This window comes from Leishmania martiniquensis, chromosome 35, assembly GCF_017916325.1.
Source record: "Leishmania martiniquensis isolate LSCM1 chromosome 35, whole genome shotgun sequence".
NCBI lineage: Eukaryota > Euglenozoa > Kinetoplastea > Trypanosomatida > Trypanosomatidae > Leishmania > Leishmania martiniquensis.
In genome coordinates this window covers 1958484-1977127 of record NC_090170.1, presented here as the reverse complement: position 1 = coordinate 1977127, position 18644 = coordinate 1958484, and the positions used below count along the sequence as shown (strand labels likewise).

General features: G+C 58.0%; 5 protein-coding genes across 5 annotated transcripts; all 5 read right to left on the bottom strand.

Annotated features, from left to right (window-relative positions):
- Positions 1-1602: 1602 nt before the first annotated feature.
- Positions 1603-3039, bottom strand: LSCM1_01279 (uncharacterized protein; the record flags this gene model as incomplete). The annotated part of the gene is made up of 1 exon (XM_067318901.1): positions 1603-3039. The coding sequence occupies one exon, from the start codon at positions 3037-3039 to the stop codon at positions 1603-1605; it is 1437 nt and encodes a 478-aa protein (XP_067175006.1).
- A 3438-nt stretch (positions 3040-6477) lies between these two features.
- LSCM1_01278 (uncharacterized protein) lies at positions 6478-8391 on the bottom strand (the record flags this gene model as incomplete). The annotated part of the gene is made up of 1 exon (XM_067318900.1): positions 6478-8391. The coding sequence occupies one exon, from the start codon at positions 8389-8391 to the stop codon at positions 6478-6480; it is 1914 nt and encodes a 637-aa protein (XP_067175005.1).
- Positions 8392-9339: 948 nt separating this feature from the next.
- Positions 9340-10581, bottom strand: LSCM1_01277 (uncharacterized protein; the record flags this gene model as incomplete). Its single annotated transcript, XM_067318899.1, has 1 exon — positions 9340-10581. The coding sequence occupies one exon, from the start codon at positions 10579-10581 to the stop codon at positions 9340-9342; it is 1242 nt and encodes a 413-aa protein (XP_067175004.1).
- Positions 10582-12510: 1929 nt separating this feature from the next.
- LSCM1_01276 (uncharacterized protein) lies at positions 12511-13431 on the bottom strand (the record flags this gene model as incomplete). Its single annotated transcript, XM_067318898.1, has 1 exon — positions 12511-13431. One exon carries the CDS (start codon positions 13429-13431, stop codon positions 12511-12513), a length of 921 nt encoding a protein of 306 aa, XP_067175003.1.
- A 3208-nt stretch (positions 13432-16639) lies between these two features.
- Positions 16640-18517, bottom strand: LSCM1_01275 (uncharacterized protein; the record flags this gene model as incomplete). Its single annotated transcript, XM_067318897.1, has 1 exon — positions 16640-18517. The coding sequence occupies one exon, from the start codon at positions 18515-18517 to the stop codon at positions 16640-16642; it is 1878 nt and encodes a 625-aa protein (XP_067175002.1).
- Positions 18518-18644: the final 127 nt, after the last annotated feature.

The window sequence follows — 18644 nt, the reverse complement described above, 5'->3', positions numbered from 1 at the left end:
AGAGACCACCGCAGCCCACAAAGAGCGACACAGGCGCTGGCGTTGTGACCCACATCGAGTTCTAACGTTCCCGCCAGCAGCGTGGGGTGCAGTGTGTATATGTGCGCTTCTGCCAGCAGCATCGCTGTCGTAAGGGTACAGGGACACTCCATCGCGCGTTTCGCCCTATGACGGCGCCGGCCGCGAAGGATACGGAAGAAAAGGGGAGGGTGGCGAAGAGAGGAGAGTGACAACGACGGTAACAATGATGAAGGAGTGACGTCTCTTTCGTTCTTAAGAGACGCTGAGCGAAATCCATGAACGAAAAAAAAAGAGGGGAAAATCCCAAAAGACAGAATGCTCCATATAAAGCCACTCAACTACTCAGTGCAAGAGCACACACACACACACAAACAAACACACGAGAGGGAGAGAGGGACGAATTCGCCAAGTTTAAAGTGATGATGGCGCCTCGGTGTGCCTAAGCCCCCTCTCACAAGAGCAGGAGAAGCCGCCATCCACTTGCCGCGTGGCGCTCACGGCTCGGGCGGATAATATGAAGCCGAAGAACGAAAGAAAGTCAGGAGGCGGGATGGACGCCCAAGAAGGGGAAAAGGCGAGCAGAAAAAATCGATTGAAGAGAAGGGCGTTCAAAGGGTGCACCGAAATAGAGTACATCCTGGAAGGTAAATCTCAGCGAAAGAAAACGAAAAAAGGCGAGGTAGGGAGGGAGGTGTGTGTGTGTGTGCCAATCGACAGCAAATGAAGCGGAGGCGGAGCCACCGGCCACCGCAGCAGCCAAGAGCCCAGGAATGGCACAATCGAGCTCATTCAGCCACGAAAGGGAGCGAAGGGGGGGCGTCAGCAAAGAAGTCACAGTTGCAAAGGCACGAGACAAAGAGGAAGAGGAAAAGTGACGATCGCATGCAGAGATGGTCTCTCCTCCAACGGCTGTCGGTCGCTGTGCCCCATGACAGGTGCGCATTCCCGTGGGCTTTTTGGCGTGGCTGGTGCCGCCGTTGAGGTGTCCCCCCGTGTGCTACTCAAAAAAAAGGGGGAGAAAAAAGATGTCATAAGAGCGAACAGAAGAGGCAAGAAAGAGAAGATGGGTGGGCAGGGAGAACGCAGAGCGAGTAGACGGCGGCGTATAAAAAGATTAGGGCGGGAGGGGTGGGGACAGGTGACAGTCGATGGTGATAGACGGAAAGGGTACTAAGAAAACGCTGCCGAAAATCAAACGTGAGCAGGGGCGCAGTGAACGCGGTAGACCACAACGAAGGAAGAGACGACAGAGGTTTCCGTGCTACGGCTGACCGCGCTGTGGCACATCACTGTGGAGAGAGATGAGCGCGCGCGCGTAGGCAATACACACTTCCATCGGCCCACGCTTTGCACGACAGTGAAGCGAGTGCAGCAGGAGCAGCAACAGAGGCACTCAAGCACGAAATAGGAAAAGACCACCTCGGCGCAAACTTGCCTTTCTCCTTGTTACTCCGGCACCTCGACGCGTTCGGGCTGCTGTAGCGAGCCTAGCGGTCGGCGTCGTCAGTTCCCCATCTGCTTCATCTTTCCTAAGGCAGCGCGCTGCTGCGCCTTTCTCTCCACGAGCATCCGCCCGTGCTGTTACATACCGCAGGCGCGGTGGAACTTGGAGATCCACATGTCTCTGTCCTCCATCGTGCTGGCGTATGCAATGATCTTCTGGCCGTTGTTGAACCAAACTACGAGCTGGTTCGGGTGCTTCTGCGAGTAAACCTCAGGTACAGGGAAGACATCGCTCACCGTCTCTAGGTTGACGGACTTAGAGGCGACACCATCTTTCTCGGGGTTCTCGCTGAGCGAGATGCGCAGCTGACCGTCACCAATGTAGAAATAGCGCCTCTTCCAGCGGTAGTCGGAGCCGTACTTGTACAGATACCCGCCGTGGGTCACCTGTGACGTGATTACGCCGTAGCGGATCGACGACGGCAACGGGGCTCGCTCGCTGCTTTCCTGCAGCTGCTTCAGAATCTCTGCCCTATCGCTGGGCGAAATGGTCTCGGAGTGACGCACAATATCCTGAAACAGGTTCGCCACGTACTTCAGGAACTCCGTGTGCAGCAGCTGCTGGGTGGTCGGTCTCTCCGTAGGGTTCTTGGAGAGCAGTGGGTCCAGCAGCGCCTTCATGCTGCTCGAAACGGGGCACGGGAACGGGTCATACTTACCGTACAGCACCTGCTGCATGATCTCGCGCTGCGACGGCCCCTTGAAAGGACGGTGCAGGGTGAGCAATTCATAGAGAATGACACCGAGGGACCACATGTCGGCCTTCTTGCTGTACCGCTTGCGCTCCCACAACTCCGGGGCGAGGTAGTACGGAGTGCCGCAGAACGAGGAGGCCACGTCGAGCGAGACGGAATCGCTGTACTGCTTGGAGAAGCCAAAGTCGCCCAGTTTGATGATGCCAGTGGGCATGAGGAAGATGTTTGCACTCTTCAAATCGCGGTGCATCATGCGGCGGCTGTGAACCTCGTCCAATGCCAGCACAATCTGGTAGAAGAGCAGTCCCACCTCATACTCTTGAAAAGGCAGGTGCTCCTTCAGGCGCTGCTTGATCTGCTTGTTGAGATCGCCGCCGCTGCCGTACTCCATGATCAGCAAAAGCTTGTCATCCGACTTGAAGTCGTCGAAGTGCTTTACAATACCAAAGTGCTTGCACGCGGCGAGGCAGTGTAGTTCACTGCGGGCATAGGTGGCCTGCCTATCATCACTCAGCATGACAAACTTGGCCACCACCTTCTCCGACGGGTTCGAGCCGCGGGTAGCCACAAAGGCGGCCGTTGTTGGGTTACGACCTACCAGCGTTGTTAGCACATACATGTGCTCACGAGGGTTCCTAGACTGGGGCGAGTCCTCGCCTTCCTGCAGATCGAGGCACTTGTTGTACGTCTCGAGGTCCAGCGTCGCCGCATACTTCTCAAAGGCATCAATGCTGGTGAAGAGGACGTGTGGGAAATTCTTGGCGTACTGGTTCAGCAGCTCTATTGACCCACTGCTCTGCTCGACGTCCTTCGACGGCATTCTTGTTGGGCTAACAACGGCTGTCTTGATCAGCGAGAAAGAGCCCACCGAACGGATGTGAGCGTAGCGAGAAATAGACGCTGAACAGTGCTGCCAAGTCGAGCTAACCTAAAAAGAGGGATGAGGGGACGACAAGTGATACGAAGAGGTGCCGTGAATTTGCAGGCGCTGAGAGGGGGCGGGCCGGGAGTGGCAGGGAGCAGGCAGAAGGAAAGAGAACAGTGAAGCCGGCGGGCAGTGGAGCCGCACAACAAGACCTTAGACGGAAGACACTCTCAACCACAAAAAAATGATGTATAGCGCAGCGAGCGAAAGAGGTGCTGCGCGCCAAAGGAAAGGAAGGGCAAAGCGAGGCAGCCACCGGAGCCTGAGAGGTCTCGAGGAGAGCAACAGAGCGGAACGAGGAAGAGGAGGGAAGTGTGGAAGAGAAAAGCTTCCACGCAGACCCAGTGAGGGAGCGCACGTGTTCGTCACGAGGGATGCAAGCGTCCTGAAAGCTTGTATGGGCCGATCGGCCCGCTGCGTCCGAAGAGACACCAAGGACGCCTGCCAATCACACAGAGGAATACATGCGCGTACACGAGGTGTCTGCTCATGAGCACAGAGTGCCACGCCGCCCACCCTATCAGGTGCCTGACTCGCCTCCAGGTATCGCCAGCGATACCCGACTCCCCTCCCTTAGCGTTTCTTGCACGGGATCGCCACTGAACTCGCCTCTGCCGGAAGCGGACAACATATACTGTGCAGCGAGCGGGGAGTGCAGTACAGTAGGCGAGACATGGTGTTGTGGAGCTCGCCGTTGACTACAGAACTTTGCGCGTGTGTGCGCTCTTCCAAAAGGCAGTAAGGGCACACGTGCTACCGACGAAAAAATAAGCCGCAGCCCGAACACGCCCAAACGCAGAAGCAAAAAAAAACTCCTTGTGCGAAGCAGACAGCTCCCACTTCTGCTGCATTCACACCGTTGGTGGGGCAGGGCAGGGCCGCCAACGCGCGCCCGCGGAACGGCGATTTGCTCTCGGTCTCCCGCTTCAGGCAAGTGGTTCCTCTTGCAACTCGTGTTGCGCCGGTGCAGGGGAGAGGGAGACTATACGGCACGTTCAATGTCGCCACCGGCGTGACTCGCCCGCGGTGCACTTGCTTCGCGCACCCTGCGCATGCGCGGACAGCGCAGCCATCAGAGCGCCGTGCCCAACAAAAGCGCGGCTGCTGAAACGACCGCCGCCGTACAATTTCGCGACGTCACCGAAGTCGCTTAAGAAGAGTCACCACAACGTGGTCTTGTTTTCTTGCCATCGCCTTAAAAGACGTTCCTGATGGCCCCCTTGTCAGGCTTTCCGCGCATTCTGCGCGCAGTCTCCCGATGCGCGCCTTGCCTCCAGGCAAGACGCAGCTGACCCTGCTGCCATACACAGCCCCGGCAAGCGTATACCCCCTAAAGTGAGAAAGAGAGGCAACCTCGGCTGTCTTCGCTGAGAGTGACCCTGAAGTAGTCTGCTGACTCCGTCGCCGACTCCACCGCTGGCTGCACTGCTCGGCACGTGCCTGCAAACTTTGTGTGGCCCATCAACACGACAGCCTTCCCATTCACAGGAGGCCGCGTGGCGTAATATGGGAGGGGGGCGGGCAGTGCCTCTATCACCATTCGCATCACCTCAGGGCACTACGCTTCACCCCATTCGCACAACGCGCAGCAGATCGGCCATCCATCACCCGCAGCGAGCTGTAAGGATAACGCCCCGCCCGTATCGCGCCCTCTCCTCGACAACGCGCTAACGCTGCGGAGGGGCCGAAGCGCCGTATACGACACCGAGGGGCTGAGCAGGACCAATTCATAGGATTGGGATGGGGTGGACGTCCAGCGGTGCCCGATCCGAGTTGCGGTGGAGCAAACGGCGCCAGAAGCGACAGAGCCCCCCCAGTCCCGCTCAATAAAGCGCCCGTCAGGCGGCGGGCCGCTGGCGCTGCGCTGCCATGTCCATCGCGCTACGCGCCAGTGTGGCGGAGAAGAGCTCCAGCAAGAGGCCGTTCGCCGTTAAAGCTGCCGCGCTCGCCCGCGCCGCGGCCTGGGGTGCGCCTGCCCCCCTCGACGATCGATGCTACTCACACAAGGAGAGAGAGTGTGCGAGACAGAGCCGGCACAGGCTGCGTGCCCCGGGTTTCGACGACATCTCGTCGGCACTCTGCTCGTTGAGCGCGGAGGAAACGCCGCAGAAGAGTGCCTCTTCACCCGCTCCTGCGCGCACCGCTGCACGATGGCGCTTCTCCGCCGCACGTCAGTCCACGCCCTCTCAGGCGTGTCACATCCCGTCTCGCCTCAGCGTCCGCTTCTTCCCCTTGCAGCAGCTGCAGGCGACCCACATGAATCTGCTGAAAACGACTTCAGAGCGAGCGTTATAGGCGAGGTACCCGAGGCGGCGGATTCAGTCCATGGGCGCCTGCACCCTCTCATGCAGCAGCTGGACGATTGCGGCATTCGGGCGCAGCACACTCAGACGCCTAAGCCGTCCCTCTTCATTCCATTCGCTGCAGCGTGCAGGCTTGCGCGTGTGTGTATGTGTCTGTGGCGGGGTCGAAGGGAGTCGGAAAGGGGACGATTGATAGCCGGTGTAACGGCATTTCGACCCCGCTAATGCGGGGCCACGCGAGGCTCGGCCACACACGAGAAGCTCATGCACAGCACCCTTTCCGGAGGCCGCTTATCAACGCGCAACGAGGCCGGTGTGGAGCCTCCGCCCTCTGCGTCATGAAGCCCCCCAGTCGCATGCAGAATATTCCCGTCTCCTATCGGTCCTACGGGGTGAAGGAGAGGGGATGAAGTGAAGTAACACTACATGGAGTGCGGTGCTCTCTCTACGTATTTGTGTCTGTGCATGGAGAGGGAGGAAGCGGAAAAGGGTGTCACGCCCAATTGCGTTTTTTTAAGCGTTCGACAGATGGCAGAAGGTGCGGCGTCATCGTTTGGAGCATCTCTTCGGCGTGACAGGCGCAAAGATAGGGCTTCGCGGGAGCAGAGCAGAAATGGAAGCGCGCGACAGGGTCGCGAAATCCGGCGAAAAAGTGCGAGGAGGATGCTGTTCAGAGGGGAAAGCGGCAAGAAGCGATATCGCGGAGAGTCAGCGGCGCTTGCGCGGAAGCTGAATCCCTTCGCTGGTGCGTTAGCTTGACAGCTCTTTGTCCCTTTTCTTAAAGTAAAGCGTCGATTCGTCTTTTTTTTCGGAGTGTCGGCGAGTGAGGAAGCCCACAAGCCAGCATTCATCGGCATTCCGCAATTTTTTTCTGCGGCTTGTCTCTTGCTACGGCGCGCGAGTGCACGTATGCGACGACGGTTGCCGGTGCCAACATCGTCGAAGCGATGGCGATTTTGAAATGCACGCATGACGCGAGGAAACAGCAACAAAGGCAATTGACTCTTCAGCATCTGGACGCAAGGAGATGCTAGATGCTACCAAGACCGTAAAGGTATGCGGTCGACATCGAAAGGATGACGAGGTTACTGAGAAGGCGATATCGGTAGCCAGCGTAGAGCGAGCGACCAAAGCTTGGAGGCCTTTGCGGCTTGTAAAGGTCGCTAATGAACCGGCGCGTAGCCAAGGTAGCCATGGGGTAGAGCAGTGCATCTGTGAGGAGGGTGGCTACATAGGCGCCGGCAAGGGCATCGTTTCGATAGTGCGGCCATTCAGGGAGTGTGAGCAGGTCCTCTCGTGGACGCCACACGGAAGAGGCAGTTGGAATGATGAAGGACCCCGCCGTCTCGTACCAGATGAGCCAGCAGGCCTGGAAGGGCAACAAAACGGAAGCAGGTGCCAGTAGTAGGTTGCCCTTGTAGAGCCGCCGCATCGAGATGGGCCCGGGAAGCACGGGGCCGAAGTGGTAGAAGATGTTGGCGTTGAGCAACGGGCCTGTTGCGAGATGCGCCGCAAGGGCGGAGAGTCCGTAGAGAGCAACAGTGTCGTAGTAAGGATGCCGCGTATCGACCAGACTGCTGCGCGTGCGCCGGCCCATGACAAGCTCGTCCTCAGAGACACCAAAGCGGCTCGCGGCAGCCGCGAGGACAAGGGCTTGCACGGCGGCAAACGATATGTTCCGCGAGCATAGGCCGCAGGTGAGGGACCAAACACTCCCGCGCGACAAGAAGAGTCCGACCTGCCCCTCGATCCAGCGCATCGTCAGAGGGGCGCACGGCATGGCGCAGGCGGCAAAGAGTATACCAGATGCGAAGACGCGGAACCACAAGTTAGGAAGGACATCGCTGCGCGGGCTCGACTGAACTACCCATCGAGACGGGAGCAACTCCGAGGAGGCCGCAGCAACACTCAGCGAGGGCGCTGGCGGCAGCCCACTACTGGTAAGGATGTCGTTGAAGAACTTGAGGCGCTGATCGGCGGGCGTTGTGAGCTGCGCAGCCTCGGCATGCCGATTGGTCGCCGGCGCGTCTTCACTCGGGGCCTTCCAGTATCGCGCGTAGGGCCTGCTTACCTTAATGGGAGTAATCTCACCAAACGCGCTCGCTGGCGAGACGAAATTGAAGCGCTCCTTGTCGAGGAAATCGAACGGGCGCATGGAGGATGCCGGCACGTATCCCATTGTCAGGCCCACACGATGCCATAGGTTACAGATGAGTTCGGAGCAGACCATCTCGTCCGCATTGTTGACCCCATCGACCCAGTAGTGACCCTTGCTCCAATCCACAGCGAGTGCATCAGTCTGCGACGTGGAGTCCAAGTGGGGAAAGTAAGTGCAGAGAAGAAACGACTGCGCGTCGCGGTACTTGCGAGCAACGGCACGATAGACCTCTGCCTGGCTGGGATGCGTATTCGCCACCTCTGTGAGGGCCGCGACTTCATGGCGAAGAGCGTTGAACTTGTGCGCCGCTCGCACTCGATCCATCTTGTCTGGAGGACTGAAGATGGAGGGGAGCAGATGGAGACCGTTGCTCGCGTACGGAGTGTCGTACATGGTTTCCATCTGCTTCAGGAACGCCTCCTGCAACTGCTCCTGCTTCTCGGTGTCTCCCACGTTGATAGAGCGCGAGGCTATTTCATGGGCAGTGGTGCGACCGACTCGCCTCTCGGCTTCGTACAATGTGACACCACGCATATTCGTCTCGAGCACGTAGGTGCCTGACGGTGACACGCTTACAACGCGCTTACGCGCTTCGGGGAACTTGTCAAGCTGATCCTCGCGTATCTTCATGAACATGCCGACGTGGTCAAAACGGTTCTCTGTCTTGGCGAGGCAGCACAAGACTATGCCCAGCGGGTCCTTCATGGAGAGGCACCTTCTATTCATGAAGAGGACGTCGCCTGACCGCACATGCGCAAAGGAAAGATCGCCATGTTCGGTGCTCATTTGCCAATGCTGATCCGAATTGCCGGCGCCAAGGCGGAGTACGGAGAGAGAGGATGATGGCGACTGTGCGACGGCAAGCGGACACAGCCTCAAGAGACGGTGTCGTTCATTCTGAGAGGACAGCAGTGCCCATACGACGTGGTGAAAGCGTACGTGAGGGGGTGGTGGTGGGGGGGGTGAGGTGAGCTTGGGGAAATGAAGAAGACATGTAAGGCCCGATGAAGAAAGGGAGCTCAAGGGAGCGCGGAAATCGCGGCGTACCCCAGCTTCCGTGCTGCCCTCACCTAAGGCTGGCGTGTATGTTGCATTAACGGATGCAGGCCGACGTGAAAGGCCTACGCCGTTGTACTGTTCTACATCCTCGGAAGCACAAAGCTCGGGATGAGCGAGAGCGCATCCAACACGCTGTAGACGTCACGTCCCCTGTCGTGTGAATGCACGATGCTTCTCGTCGTCACCCACTATCAACACCAACCACCAGCTACAACGGACAGGCCGTCCCCGTCTTCATCTCTTTCGCTGCGAAGCGTTCTCAGGTGAGGTGGTCGCGCAGCCTGTCCGTCGGTACAGACACGCCCCTCCTCCGCCTCGGTTATAGAAGGGACGCTGAACCAGCCACAGAAGAGTCGCACCGAGCGAGAGGGTGTGCATTTCCTGCCGATACTCATGCCATGGAAAATGCAGCGAAAAAAAACAAAGTAAGCCGCGGCCGTTACACGTGGAGAGGAGAAGCACTGATGACGCGCGGGCAATGCTGAGATGCGCTGCAGACTCGTTTGGGAGTTGGGGAGGGGTGGGGGAAGGCGCGCGCACAGTCGTTCCGTTTATCCGAAGAGAGAGGGAGAGAGACAGCCATTGTGCCACCACGTGACCCTGCGACTAGAAAGCGATCTTTAGCTGTGAGAAAGGGTCGATTCACTATTTTTTTTTCGCGCTGGCGCGACGGTGCTACGCGGCGTCCATTTGGTTGCGCCACTGTACAGTAAGACAAATATCCTCGTGAAGCCGCACAAGATTTTGTTTGGTGCTGCTCTCCAACACCATCGTACGCCCTGGACCCTGAGGCGCTCGACCCTCCACTGCTGCGGTGAAGTAGACGCGATTCACGGGCACGCACTGGCCGAGAATGGAGATGAGAGCGGCACACGCAGCTCTGCTGCCCGCTCCGCCAAATCTATCCATCTTGGTCACCACTACAAACGGTGATACGTCATTCATGAGTGCACGTAGTGATGAGGTGAGGTTCTTGAGGTACAAGACGGTGTCAGCGGCGCCGTCGGAAGGGCGGTATCGCTGGCGCCGGAGCAGCCAATTCGCCCATCCCTCGCCCTTGATCAGGTCTGTGGCAGGTACAACGATGATGCACTGATGCGCCTTGTTGGCTGTGATAGGGAAGAGGCTTTTGACTTGGCTGAGCGTCAGCGCGTTGGGGCCCCGCAGCTTCGTCTTCCAGGGTATTCCTTCGGTTAGCTTTTCCAAGAGGACTTCGTTCTTCTCGGTGTAGAGGCAACCCGGTGTGTCGATGCAAAGCCACGTCGGGAGCCGCGCGTGATTCGGAAACGGCTCGACAGTGGTCGTGCCGTAGAAGCCGGCGATGCCGACTGGGGCTGCCGGCCACCGCGTCGTGTTCGTGATAGCAGCCCGATACTGGTTTATAAAAAGCGATTTACCCACCTGAGGCGCGCCGAGAACAAGGAGGTTCATCGTGTTGGACTGATCCAGGACCGGTTGAGGAAAGGCAAATGAGCCGCTTCTGCTGCTGCGCGCAGAGAGAGAGCGCGGCGCGCTCCTGAGAGAGTCACGCCCACTACGCACACGGTGCTCCTGTGCGCTTTGCCAACGCTCACGTGCTGAATGAACAGAAACAGCGGGCGAGGATGCGCCCATAAGTAGCGGGCGGATAACGGGTGCCGTGATGGCGTACCGCACGGCTCCAGCAGTGAAGCGATTACTGTGAAGCGACGTGGCTGGGGCTGAAGAAGGTCCCTCCTCCGGTATTCGCCATGGCTGTGCGAATCGCAGGGATGCCGAGGTTTGCTCCTGAGCAATAGCTCGGCAGGGTATGGAGCGGCTGCTGCTCGTACCCGAGCTGCTGTGATCGCTCTCATTACTGCTGCTACTCACATCCTCATCCTCAGAGCGGAGCTCGACAGCCGTGGGTGTGATGGTGCTGCGAGACCAAATGGGCATCATCCGTGATCAAGAACGGATTTGTTGTCGCCTGATTCACGACGTACCGAGGTCATTGGGGAAAGTCACAGGGGCGGAAAAGGGAACCCCAAGAGCGGAGGTAACAAAGATGGAGGTGGCTCGAGGCTCTCAGATGTGAGCGCTACGGTTCCGTATATGGGTCCTGTATGTATATGTTTTCTTTTCTGTGGCACTTCGTCCCGTCCTGGTACGCGTGACGACTGAAAGGGAGGGAGAGAGAGCAAGCCAACGAAATAGGAGCGCTGAGTGGGAGAGCTCCAGGCCACGCCCTCACATCTCCCGGGTGATGGCGCGATCGCGTAGGATGCCGACAGGCAAGGGCTGGGGGTTAAGGGGGGAGGAGCGGGAAGTGGACTCATGACCTCTGCCACGACAAAATAGAACGTTCTCGTTTCCACGACCTTGATCGTGCAGGTTTCGCCCTTTCCCCCCTTCCCTCTCTGCATCCTGTTACGATTAGTGGCAATCATGATCGAGGTTGTTCGGCCGAAGCTGCGTTGAGCTGAGGCAGAGGATACTGGAGTCAGTGAACACCTTACGCAGCGTAAGCGCAAGGAAGGAGGGCGACGACGGCCCCTTGTGTATGCACTCATAGGACGCTGCCGGGGGGGGCACGGGGCATGGCCTTCCTGGGAGAGATGGCAGAGATTTCTGCAGGTCGCCGAAGCACTTCTGCGATGAGAGGTAAGAAATAAGTAGATAAGGGGGACAAGCCAATTGAAAAAAAAGGTGAATCAAACTTTGCGGCTGAAGGCACAAGACGGACAGAGGCCGCTGAGGAGTTCACATATACGTGCGATATGATGTGATGTGTGTGTGCTTGGCCCCAACAGGGACAGCTGAGAAATCAGCTCTCTCTCTCTTTCCCATCTTGTGTAAGCACCGTCCCTCCCCACCCCTTTCCCTCCCGCTCCACAACGAAAAACGAACGCGTTCCCTTTCTCCGCGTCCTCTGTCTGCAACATGGCTGTGGGCTCACTTACCGGCTTCGGGAAAAGGAAACAGAGGGCCAGAAGAAGAGACGCGCAGTGACGCCCGCATCCGTCTTTCTTCGATACCCCTGCGTTGGTGCAGGGGTGCGTGCGGCGGCAGCAGCTGCTGCCAACGTCGCAAGGAGGCTCATCGGAAAGAAAGAAGGGAACAAGTCTGCGCCAACAACGCAAGGAAAGGTTCAGCCGATATGTGGTTGGTGACGCTTTGACTTGGCGCAGATGACGACACAAACAGACCGAAGCGGAAGAGAGTCAGATTTGCTTCTGAGACCCACTCCCTGCTCAGAGGGCGGCTGCAGTCGGCCATCCTGACCCCCCTTCTCCATTCGGCGAAATGGCAGGCGCAGCAGACAACAGCAGCGGCGTGGCCATTTTCGGCGGCGACGCTACAGAGGAAGAAAGAAGTGAAGGAGAGAAGACATGCGCGTTCCCGAAAGTCAGGGAGCCGATAGAGAAAACGAAAGGGAAGAGGGAAAGGGAGCGATGCGCACTGTTCGCGCAGACATGTGCGAAGCAGTGAGATGGGGAGGCGGGGGAGGGGGAGGGGAGCACCGGCGCTTTCTGCTCTCCCCAAGAACCGTTTCGCCAAGAAACATCCCCGATACGGCAGCACCAAAAGGCGCTGTCAGCGAGATGGCGGCAAACAAGGAGAGGGAGGAGAGTGAGCGAGTCACTGTATGCCGGCACGCCGCTTTGGCCCATGGGCGTGGGCTTCGGCCCCCGACTATGTGTGCCGTGTGCAGCCCAAAGGAGTGTGAGCGACGCTGCCTACCATGGAGGACAGGCGGCAAAAAGCAAGCAAGATGAGGCATCCCTACGATCACCACAAATCAGATGCAGAAAAGGAAAGGCATGCCACATGCACGTGCAGCGCGGCCACAGGTTGCGGTAAAGTAAGAAAGGGGAGACAAACACGCTAGGGCATTCTCCCGCGGCGCTCCAGCTCGGCGACAATGCGCTTGACTACAATGTCGTGCAGGAACAGGGACAGGCGAACGTTCGCGGCAACGGTGGTGCAGCGCGCTAAAAACACCGTAGGGATGCCACCGACGCCTTTCGCAAGATCGCCGTCGCCGGCAGCAAACAGGGACACACACGTCGTCGAGAAAACAAGCTGCAAGTGCGGAAGTGACCTCACGTATGCTTGGCTCGCGTCCCTCTCTGCTGCGTCGCTACGCATCTTCATCACGAGGCCCAAGACCACCGATCCTGTGGACAGCTGAAAGTCAGGCTCGAGAAAGCGGCGGACGCAAGTGAAAGAGAGGGCCTCCCCCTCTATAATGATAGATCGACCTTCTTGAATGGTCTTGTCGACCTCTGCTGAAACGGCCGAAGAGACTTCTACTCCGCGCCGCATGGCAGACGCCGAGCAGGACGAGTCTGCGCCAGAGAGTGCCAAGGAGGGCAAGCAGTTATCGACCGAGGCACTTACGTCGCGCAGCACCTCAGCGTTGATGACAGTACTGCAGTTGAGTCGTGTGGCGAGGAAGTGTGCCAGCGTCGTCTTGCCGCACCGTCGGTGTCCGGCAATGAAGAGGATCAGCGGAATTCGCTCCGCGTGAAACTTGGTTACTACAGAAAAAAGCTGTGCATGCTCTCGCGCGAAGCCTGCAGCAATCATCGAGCATCGTATGTAATCCTCCAGCTCTCTCTGCGTGATGGTGGTACGGTCGGTGCTCACAAAGTGCTTCTTGACGTCTAGACTAATGCGCACGGCGGTCTCCTCCGGAACGCGGCAGAACATGAGCATTTTGGAAACAAAATATCGTGAGAGTACATAGTAGTGCACATCCGTCAGATGTACCTTTACCTTAATCACGTCATACTTCGAGCTCATCGAAGGCGGAAGACAAGTGAAGGGGGAGGAAGCACAAGCACCGCAAAGGCCCCTCGCAACAACACCAAAGGCGTGTGCTCGGCTCTTCTTGTCGCGCGGCTAACAGCGCACCGAAGTGGCCTTCAAAGGTTGCGCGAAGCGCGCACCGCAAAGCCCAGAAGAAAAAGCGAGCCTACAAGGATGAAGCGGCTGCGGAGGTGCGACCTTCGAGCGGAGGACGACAACAACGCAGAGAGCGTCCGCCGCAGCGTGAGAAGAGTCTGTACGAAGTGCGACTTACCGCCAATCGAGCCCCGCATTGCCTCCGGGCGTCTGCAATAGCGGTAGCGCCACGAAGCGAAGCGCTCTTCACGTTCGACGAGCGCTTCCGTTTGCTGTTGTGTTGATGAGTGCAGCCGGAGAGGTGCCTTCTCCTGTTTGAAGAGATGGCGACGACCGCAAAACGCGAAAGGCGTCCGCTGCTCCGCATTTTCATGAAGCATCGCAGAAGACGATTCGCCACCCACCAAAAAAATGACGAATAGGTCGAGAGCGAGAGAGAGAAAGGAAGAGGGAAGAGGGGAAGAGATGGAGTAGAGGAGGGGGCGTGGGAAGGCGCCGGAGGAGGAGTACTGCGGGAAACGTGCGTCGGCCTCTTTTTTCTCTGCCGCTTTCACTTTCCGAAGGCAAGCGACACCGTCGCCCAATTTACTGGCCGCTCTTTCGCCCCACCATCCGAGTCCCCGAGAGGGCCAATCGCAAAGGAGGATGAAGCCGGGAGGAGGAAGGCTGCGATTCGACCCCTGCTATAGTGCGCCCCTCTGTCCTCCGTCGGACCCGATACGTGCGTGCCGACTGAAGGGGGAGGGCAAGTGAAGAAGGCGGCGTCACCGTCGCAACGACGAAGACCCCTCAACGGGTAGAGCAGACGATATTTTCCACCTGCGGGTCACACGCGCACGACTTTCAGCATATGCGGCACATCGAGGACGCGTATGGGTAAGAGGCCGTCCACGTGCCTGCGCTTTCGCATTGGTTGTCCGAGACGCTGGGATGAAAGATGCGCACCCTTCGCATTGCCGAGCAGTCAACAGCCAAACATTTCCCCACTTTCGCGCACACGCGCCCTGAAGCAAAGGCGTAGAGACTTGGGAAGAGCTGCGGAATAGGATATGACGGGGAGGAAGCGAAAGCGGTTCCCTTCACGCATTCCTCAGCGGAAACTGAAAACAGAGAGACGAGAGAGTCCGGTGTCTCTCTGCGTGTATGTCTTTGCGGCAGAAGGGGAGGAAGAGTAGCCAGGCCGCAGGACAACAGAGAAGAGCCACGAAATTTCACCTCACTCTCGAGAGAGGTGTTCCCTGTGGGCGTCTGCTAGCCATTTCCTGAGCTTTAAGCGGCCCAACGACCCGTTTTACCGTCTGCGGAAGTCAACTCACGGATCGGTTAATGAGAGGCCCGCCACTCTTCGGAAGGGGCTGCAGTGAAGATGGGCTACAAAAATACGGAGCCATAGAGGGCCGAGGCTAAGCTTTGCACCCAGCAGGCACTGCGGCTGATTCCACTCGCTTCGCACTCGCCCTGCAAAATGCAATAGGCTTCCGCGTTTGCGAGAACCCCTCTCCAGGTGAACTGAAGCAGCAGCCGAGAAAGGAGAGCGAGAGAGAGGGGCGGCGGGGGCGGGGGGCAGCGAAATAGAGGATCAGAAGCAAATGTCTTGAGGCGCCAATAAGCCCGCACGAGACAAAGTGTGGCCGCACCCCAGACCGGTGCCGCTCGGTGTACAGCCCTCCATAGACGGTTAGTTACAGGTGTATATCGACAGAATGCGGCAAGACATATATGCGAATGCCGTGCGTTGCGGCTTACGGAGAATGTGAAGGCTCGTTGAGCTTCCCCAGAGAGCCATCAAGCGTTTGTTACGCACGACACTGACTTGGGTGCAGATCTATCTCTCTGTGTACGTGTGTGTGTGTATATGAGCGCACGAGTGGAATTGACGCTGTCCACAGATGACATTGATGCAGCCCTGCGCTTCTCCCTGCAGTTTCGGGGGGGAGGCAGCTGAATCGTTACCGAAGGCTGCGCAAGTCGTTTTCCTCTCAGATGGACCTTTACATGTCTAGCACCCCACCTGCCGCAAACAAGTTTCCGGCGCATAGGTGTCTGCTGGGAGTGCCGCAAAGGATGGCGATGGGATTCCCCGAGGAGGACCATCCACCGTGGAAAGAGAACGAATAAACGAAAAGGGACGAGCACGCTGGTCCACAGCTGTTTGCGAGAAGCGGAGCGGGAAAAAAGAGTAAACTCCCGTCCTGACGTAGAGAAGCGCATTAAAAATAAACCGAAATGAAAAATAAAATACACAAGAGCGCAGGTCGGTTTCCATTTTCCCTTTTTAGTTCTCCTTGCTCGTCCTCGTCTTCCATCGTTTGCGCAATGTTAGGAAGGGAAAGGGGCATCCCCCCTCTCCCCCTCGCCCATCTTGCCAAGCACACGCGCCGAGCAAAAAGGGGCACCGGCCACACGCGAAGAGCACGTGCGGAGACTGAAGTTCGTATATATGGGTGTACGTGTCACCCAGACAGTGCAGTGCGTCCATCCTCAGTGCAGAAGGGGGGTGGGGGTGGGGGAGCAGCAACGTTATCTTCATTCTAATGCTTCTCATGCTCGTTCTTCTCCGTGTGGGCGACGCTTTTGCCTTCACATGTTACGGGGAGCGGGCGTGGGGGGGAGGGGCGACACAGGGGACGAAAGGAGGAGGAGGAGGGGTTAGGGTAGAAAAAGAGGAACAAAAGACAGGATCAAAGGAGACGGATTACATAAAAAAGAAAAAAAATAGCGTTAAGCGATCCATCGCCGAAGGAGCGACGGGTATGGTGGAGGGAGAGAGTGGCGAGCCAGAAGGGGAAGGAGGTAGACAGAGAGAAGAGGTGCCACACAAAGAAGGGAAAGCAAGAATACCGCGCCTGCGCTTCCAAAATGCGGTACCACGCAGCTTCGCGACCCTCACGGTGCGAGGGGGGGAACAAGCTGACAGAGATGATGGAGCCCCTACGTTCGCCTCACCGGGTGAGGCGGCAGGGAGGAAATGCTCTTGCCATCTCAGCCACTTACCGGCACGGAGCCACTGAGAACAGCGCAGGTCAAAGCGCAGCGGGTCACTCCCTTTTCGCGTTCCTTCCTTCACCTTCGGGTGACTAGGAGCAAAATTCAGCACAGCGACTCATCAACCGTCTCGCTTCGTGGTTGTGGCAACCGGTTCCTCTGCCGTCTCACAGCTCCGCTCCGACAGGTCCACCTCCATGACTTTGCGGCCCGTGTGGTCAATGTGGTCACTGATGCGCGCAGCTGGGAGGAGGAGGTAGGCCAGCGGAAGGATAAAAATTGGTGCGACAATGTGACCAGCGATTACCAGCCACGGCGCGTTGCTGTAGTCGCACGTGCCCTGCGTGACAATCGGCCAAATTGTATCCATGAGCAGGTAGCCGATCGCCGATGAGGTCGACGTGCCAAGGTGGTAAATGCTTGCGAGCAGCGCAAACACCATCGACTCAGATCCGCGCGGTGCGATGCGGCACATGAGCATCATTGTGGGCATGTTCAGGAGCATGTCGCACGCTTCGTAAATGATGGCGTCGCCGAAAATGTACATGGCGTGGTCGGGAATACCGATGGCCAGGTTCCAGCGCTTCAAAATGATCAGGTCAAACAGAGAGGCTACCGGCAGCAGAATCGCAGAAAGGCTCATGACAAATCGGTAGCTGTGGTTAGGGAACAGGTGCGTGAAAATCACGGTGCCACCGATGCTTGCGATGTTGCCGACAATGCCGTTCATGGCGTTGTAGAACGTGTATGAGAAATGCGGTCCATCGGGCAGGCATGACGGCTGCGCGACGTAGAAAGTGTTCAGTACACCGGGGAGGTTCAGGTACAGGATGGCGTTGAAGTACATGAACACCACCGCTTTCGCAATCGCCAGCGGCAGCGTGAAGAAGGAGCTGACGCAAACGACCGCAATGACGGCGAAGCACGCATACAGAATGTCCCACCGTGTTCCAAGGATGTTCACAAGCGCGTTCGCGATGACGCCCAGCGTAAGAATCAGGCAGAAAAACGCCATCCGCCAGTTTCGCTGGATGACGTCTCGGTTCATCTCCACAGCGCCACAAAGGTATGTGTCCACGCGCGGACGCACAAAGTCATGCGCATCCATCTTCGCCTCCTCCTCGTCCTCCTCCTCCTCGCCCACATCATCATCGATGCACATCGGCGCATCCAGCTTCTGCGGCAAGCATGTTGTGCTGTCACTGCTCTTGCACCTCGCGTTGAGGACGAATTCGATCTTGGCGTCCTCCAGGCGCGCCACCCGGTTCCGCCGCTCCTCGAGCAGGTTGAAGGCAAAAAGGAGCCCCGACAGCAGCAAAATGGCGGCCGTTATGTAGACGCCAATGTGAGTTAGCTGGTTGTCGGAGAGAGGACCTTGAATGACGCTGGAGATCATGATACCGACCAGGGCCGTGCCCCACATCCAGCTCACGAGGGCTGGCCCAGCAGCTGGACGCCGACGGATCTGCTCGCTGTACAGCGCTACAGCGAAGACGTCGATATTGCTCATGAAGAGCGCCGTCAGGAACATGAAGGCCGCAGCAGACTTTGCGCTCGGCTCCCTTGCCGGCAGCAGCCCATAAAGCAGCGCGAACACACCGCCGCCCACCGCCGACAGCACGCAGTACCATCGCTTCGTGTAGCCGAATAGCGCAAACGTGTCCGCCATCACGGTAATAAAGGCGTTGATAGCCCAGCCGAGGGTGTAGAGAGTGGAGAGGCGCTGGTACATGGTGCCGGAGAGTCCGTATCGTCCCGTGAGCATCGGCTGAATGGACAGTCGCATCAATCCATTGGCGAGGCCCTTCTCGAATAAACGCTGCATACAAATGGCAAAAACAAACTTAGGGTGGAATGACTTTATAGTGATGTTGAAGACCGGGATGCAGCCCAGAAACGGAGCGGCGCGCAGCAGCCGAGCGGATACGGGATGAACGTACTCAGCCGCCTCCACCGGCAGCGAATCCGGTGCAGACGATGCACGGCAGCAGCCTGGCATGATGGCGATGAAGAGCAAAGGGGAACAAGGAGCGAGAAGGAGGAAGCTGCACGCGTGTTTGGTTCAGAGGTCTGCGTGGCGGATCTTCGCCGATGTACAGGCTGAGGCTGAGGAGGAGGGGGAGGAG